Raw genomic sequence first — 6,410 nt, forward strand, 5'->3', positions numbered from 1 at the left:
ATGTTATATAAAAGTCATAGTATAGTATGTCGAAAAATGTCATAGTATAATATGTTGAAAAAAGTTATAGTATGTCAAAAAAAGTCATACAAAAGTCATAGTATGGTATGTGGAAAAATATCATATAAAAAAGTCATAGTATAGTATGTCGAAAAATGTCATAGTATATATAGTAGGTCAAAAAAGTCATAGTATAGTTTGTCGAAAAAAGTCATACAAAAGTCATAGTATAGTATGTTGAAAAAAGTGTGAGTATAGTATGTAAAAAAAAGTCATAGTACAGTATGTGAAAAACGGTCATAGTATAGTATGTCGAATAGTATTGGACTCCATTATAGACAGAATCCCAGCTGAGATCAGTTGCCTTGTTTTTTTTAACCAGGGCAGCAGTTTCCAGATTACATTATGTGCTTACATAATTGCAAAAGGGTTGTTTAATGTTTTCTTAGTTTTTAAAAATAATATCAGGTTAGTAAACAAAATGAGTATTTGGAACATTGGATAAATGGTTGCTGACAATGGGAAATGTAGATATTGCATTAAAGATCAGCCCCCCCACCCAGATCAGCTGGTATCCTGTCTGTAATGGAGTGAAATTGAAATTTGTAAGTGACCCCAAACTTTTGACCAATGGTGTATGTCAAAAAATAGTCATAGTATAGTATGTCGAAAAATATCATATAAAAGTCATAGTATAGTATGTTGAAAAAAGTCATAGTATAGTATGTCGAAATAAGTCATAGTATATAATGTCGAAAAATGTCACATAAAATTCATAGTATAGCATGTTGAAAAAAAGTCATAGTATAGAATGGCAAAAAAGGCATATATAGGTAATTGTATAGTACGTCAAAAAAGTAATAGTATAATATGGCGAAAAAAGTCATAGATGGCGAAAAACGTCATATAAAAGTCATATAGTATCTTGAAAAAAGTCATAGTATTTAAAAAAACGTCATAGTATAGTATGTCGAAATAAGTCGGTGTATTATTTCAAAAAATATATAAAAGCCATTGTATGTCGAAAGATGTCATATAAAAGTCATAGTATAGTACATAAAAAACGTCATAACATAGTATGTTGAAAAAAGTCATATAAAAGTCATAGTATAGTATGTCAAAAAATATATAAAAATCATAGTATAGTGCATCGAAAAAAGTCGTAGTATATGTCGAAAAAATGTCATAGTATAGTATGTCAAAAAATATATAAAAGTCATATTATAGTATGTCGAAAAAAGTCTTAGTATAGCATTGTGACAGTCTGTCTTTATCCCTTTTATGTTTAGTTTTTTTGTAAATGGTCAAGGGGTGCCAGCCAGGTCTCTCTCCTGACGTTGAAGATAGTTTTAGTCTAGTACAGGTGTATATTGTTTGTGTTTTATACGTAGGGTAAAGAACCAAACCACACAAGCATGCACATATAGAAATGTACACCCTAAAACAAACGGAAGAATAAACCCAGCTAAACACCACACAATTCAAGAATCCAATCAAATGTTCATATATTTAAACAGAATAACTTAAGCAAAACACTCCAAATAAAGTCCCACAGAATAATCGTAATGTCCAATAATACCAAAAAAAGAAAAAGAAAGATCCACAAAAATCCAACGAAAAACACCACCTCTGGTTTTCTTATGACTCAGTTCGTTTGTGGAATAGAACAGAAACATAAATTATTTGCGCTCAAGGCATCTTGTTAGTCCTAGTCAAACCATACATAGGCCTACAACCAAAACAACAGTTCATAAAAAGCAAAATGGACACTACAGACCTTTAGTCTAATCAGTCAGTCAATTAGTGTTGTTGGTCAGTCCATAATCCGGTCCGGATTTTACCGGGGTCTCAGTGACCGGCTGAGAGTTGTATCCAGAGTTTTCCAGTGATCGTTCAGAGGTTTAACGGAGCCGTCAGTAGCGGTTAAGACAACGTTTTAAGGGATTAAAATGACCTTTACTTCTGTTGCTGCGCACTGAGCTGTAGCTCCTCCGACTCTGCGTACTGCTTTCCCCTCGTACTCGGTCCCCAGAAGTACTCTCTCTCCTTGCTATCGCGTACCGGAAAATAATAAAACAATTAGTGTTTAAAGGGCGGCTCCGCTGCACGAGCGGACAGCTGATGCAACTGGGGATTTCAAGTGGTCACAGTATGTCAAAAAAGTCATATAAAGTCATAGAATAGTATGTCGAAGAAAGTCATAGTGTAGTATGTCGATAAAAAGTCATACAAAAGTCATAGTATGGTATGTTGAAAAAAGTCATAAAAGTCATAGTATAGTATGTCGAAAAATATATAAAAGTCATAGTATAGTATGTCGAAAAAAAGTCATAAAAGTCACAGTATAGTATCTCGAAAAAAAGTCATAAAAGTCAAATTATTGTATGTCAAAAAAAGTCATAGTATAGTATCTCGAAAAAAGTCATAACATAGTATGTCAAAAGAAGTCATAGTATAGTATGTAAAAAAAAAGTCATAATATAGTATGTCAAAAAATATTTTATAAAAGTCAGTGTAGTATGTAAAAAAAGTCATAATATAGCATGTCGAAAAAAGGCATGACATAGTATGTCAAAAGAAGTCACAGTATAGTATGTAAAAAAAAAGTCATAATATAGTATGTAGAAAAAAGTCATAGTATAGTATGTAAAAAAAAAAGTCATGACATAATATGTCAAAAGAAGTCATATAAATGTCATAGTATAGTATGTCAAAAGAAATGTCATAAAAAGTCATAGCATAACATAAGCTATGTATGTTTGTACATTTCAGGCATAAATAACAGACAGTGCTAGGAACAACCAAACCTTTCTTTTAATGTTTTATTACCAGATGATAGTAGCATGTACAATCAGAGAAAAGTTACAGTAAAAAATAAAATTCTTCTATAAAATCAGATGTAGTTGTCCAGGACAACACTAGATGTAAAATGCTACAAAATGAAAGAATGGCAGCCAGACCCCTAATACCCACATCATTATATATCTTATATTATTTACCTCACCATACTGCAGTTTATTATTCAAAGACACTTACATCATTTCAGATTTTAGAGATATAGACGGTTGACTCATCATTTTAGATTACAGGGATTTTCTAGTTCAGCAAACCTGATTTTAAAAAGATTTGCACAAATGTCCACACTTTAAGGATCAAAATACAAGTCCAACTGAACATCTCAGCAGGCCAATCAAAGGAGCACAGCTCCCAGTAAGGGCAAGTTCTCCTTCCAGTATTAAACCATGAATCTCACAGCTTTGATACAGAGAACTAGTAGACTGGAAGTTATAACTCCGTTAATTAAATACAATAAATAAGTAAACCTTTTCATGTTAAACGTCATTTTGTTCACCAGCCTGGAGTGGTTCAGTATGTGCCAAACAGTCATTATTTGGTCAACATATGACTAAAAATATCTTCCATGTTATGCTGTTAAGCTTCATCTACAATTTAATCAATTGGACGGGGGACAAGTGGATTATAATGCAGTGGTTTGTCAACATTTCTATGAATTTAAATGAATTCAGTTTGGTGCTCTGCCTCAACATCTGCATTTACCAAAATTGAAGTCAATAAACACGGCAGCCCGCCAATTAATATGTCGACAAATCTGTTATTAAGCCTTCATCCGAGTCTGTATTTAAAAAAAACAAAAAACAGTTTACCCCTGGAGCCCCCCCCTTTTACCTGACTTTACCCCATGGAAGATGTCTTTACAAACACCTTTCAAATCTGTCACTAAAAAGATAGATCTTGGGTGGACGGTCACTTTAAGAAAGCATCTATAAAAGTTGGATGAATCCAACACATGCAAGGCTTAAAATGCAAAGCATCTCCGAAGGAAGTCCAGCGCAGCTGCTGCATCGACCAGCGGTGGGAAACATCATATTCAATAGAATAAATATGGCTGTGCAGCTATGGTGAACGCAGCTAAAATGATTAGCCTACTTTATTCTCAACAGGAACACAAATACAGTCAAACTTAATTGCAAACCGCATATTACAACACAGGATATTACATTTGCTTTGTTGCATTTGAAGTTATAAATGCGACTCTGCCATGTTTCTTTTTTGTCTGACGTCAGGACCGAGGAATGCATTGACCGTGACTTCATTCAGAAGTGTTTAAGACAAAGCAAATAGTCCAGAAACCTCTGATTGCAGCCAAACATGTCCTGTATCCGTCGACTGACATGTTTCAGCAACACCTTCAGTAGCCCAAATCTGTCCACTATCTGTCTAAATCTTAGAATGAATCAGAATAGCAGACTATATGCTAAATAAAAGGCTAGTTGGGTAAAATCAGGTGCACGTGGGTTGAGACTGCAGTTTAAATGGGATGTGAACCATGTCCCACAGATCCCTTGCAAATCCATTCCTGCACAGATGTGCATTCAAGGAGATTTGCCAGAAACTATTGTTATATTAAAAATTAACTCCTGTACATTTACTACGCTGGAGTAATAAACCACCATCGGATTCTACCAATGAAAACAAAGCCATAGTTGTTTTGTTTTTAACGGCACTTTATCTCCAACCCCGTCACAAACGTCTCAGAGACTCAAGGCCCCTAAACGCATTATTTCACCCCTGAAAAGTACAAGACACTTTTGATTTCAGATCTAAAATCAGCTTAAGTTAGGACGACATAGCACAGACCGACTACACAGTTACACTTCCAGAAAGCACTGTGTGCGTTTATTTGCGGAAAAAGCAGACTTTGTATTCACTGCCTCGTAAAAGGAGCAACAAGGTCTGGTTTCTCAAAAGCATCTTTACCTTCATTTAGAGCATTTGGCCCAAATCTTCAGCCAAACTGGAATGCCTCCCAGCCAAGTCATTCCTCATATGCTTTGGAGAAACCCGGCCCTGCTCGACAATACATTCACTTCAGTACAAAACATAAACAGGAACGATTAACAACACCTTCTCAAGCCTCTGGTTTACATTCATTCTGTCTGAACAGTGTGGTTCACACACCACATCCAACACCTCACAGACGCAGACATTAAAGATTAAGACGTGGTTAAAGGTTTGGTAGAATGCATCGGATATCTGTACAGCTGAAAATGAAAAAACGTGTAGCTCCTAGTCCACAGAGTCCATTTAATCATCTTCTCCTGCTGAAGCTTCTCTGTCGCCTCGATTATTTGGTTTTAATCAAATTACAGTCATCCATTAAACACGAGACGGAACGAGTGAAAGCGACTCATGTCTTCCTACAGCAGAATGTATTCATTGGTTTCTTCTTTCTTTTCTGAGGTTTAGTTTCTTGCGTTGTTGAGCTCAGTTGATGGCGCTGAATGATGAAAATGTTCTCAAGCATGTGTTCAGCTGTCCTCAACGTACAGGTTTTTCAATGGCATCTATGAGATTTTACTATGGAGATAGACACGGGAGTCCCTCCGCTCCGTCCCGGGTGGCGGACCAGTGAATGAGGTCTGGTTCAGCAGCTGAGCTCCTGCAGGCCGTCGGCCCACAGAGAGAGGATGAGACAGGTTTCTCTGCTCTGTGTTTGGTCACTTTGTCCTTTTTCTTCTCAACTTTGATGAAGCGGATGTACTCACATGATTCTGGCAATTTTGGGCGCAATTCTTTGGGCCCACATGGTTGAATGCACTTATTTTAAATCGCTTTGGATAAAAGCATCAGCTTGATAAAATGTCTTATTCAAAGACTGTTATCCTTTCTCTTTCATTCAACCACATTTTATCAACCAGCTTCTTACGATGAGATATGAATTATCACGTATGTAGTTTTGGTTATTTTTGCAACAGATTTCTGCATATTTGGGTACCTCTGAGCTTCTGGCACCGGCCAGGGCTCAGCTGGAAAACAGTGATTACATCGCAAATTAAAGTACATTTGAATGCCAGAATGATGACAGATGTTTGTTTGCAGTATGTTGCCAGAACTCTGTCAAATCTGATCAAACCACATCTAGTTTTGCAGTGTTAAACTCTTAATAAATTAGAACCAAGACCGTTTTTAATCCAATTTGATTGTTGCTAATTTAGTCATGAATATTTGATGCACTCAATCACTGCACTGGCTTCCTGTGTGCCAGAGGAAAGATTTACAGCACTTTGAATTGCTTCATGTCTGAATGCTGCTATGTAAATATAATTGCCCTGCATTATGTTAGCTACAAACTCTTGATTTGAAATCAAGTTTTGAACAACATCTCCCCCCCCCGGTCACTCCTCTGTGATGGTGGGCAGGTGAGGGGTACTGGGTGAACCGGGCGTGCTCTGTAGGTCGGGCTGGACGATGACGCTGGAGATGGACCACACGTCACTCAACTCTGCAAAGTCAAACAGTTCAGAGTTTATCACACACACACACACACACACACACACACACACACACACACACACACACACGTGTCTGCCTATCTTTGTGGGGACCAG

The 6,410-nt window shown here is 36.6% G+C and overlaps 1 protein-coding gene across 1 annotated transcript in view; it reads right to left on the reverse strand.

Moving 5' to 3' along the window:
- Positions 1–1,304: 1,304 nt before the first annotated feature.
- gdpd4a (glycerophosphodiester phosphodiesterase domain containing 4a) overlaps positions 1,305–6,410 on the reverse strand; it is a gene marked incomplete at its 5' end in the record, with an annotated part of 23,607 nt that continues 18,501 nt past the window's right edge. The window contains one exon of the mRNA XM_034867804.1: positions 1,305–1,331. Coding sequence (XP_034723695.1) covers positions 1,305–1,331 — 27 coding nt within the window. The remainder of the gene's footprint in view (positions 1,332–6,410) is intronic.

The sequence above is a fragment of the Etheostoma cragini genome, chromosome 3, assembly GCF_013103735.1.
Source record: "Etheostoma cragini isolate CJK2018 chromosome 3, CSU_Ecrag_1.0, whole genome shotgun sequence".
In the NCBI taxonomy this organism is placed as follows: Eukaryota; Metazoa; Chordata; class Actinopteri; order Perciformes; family Percidae; genus Etheostoma; species Etheostoma cragini.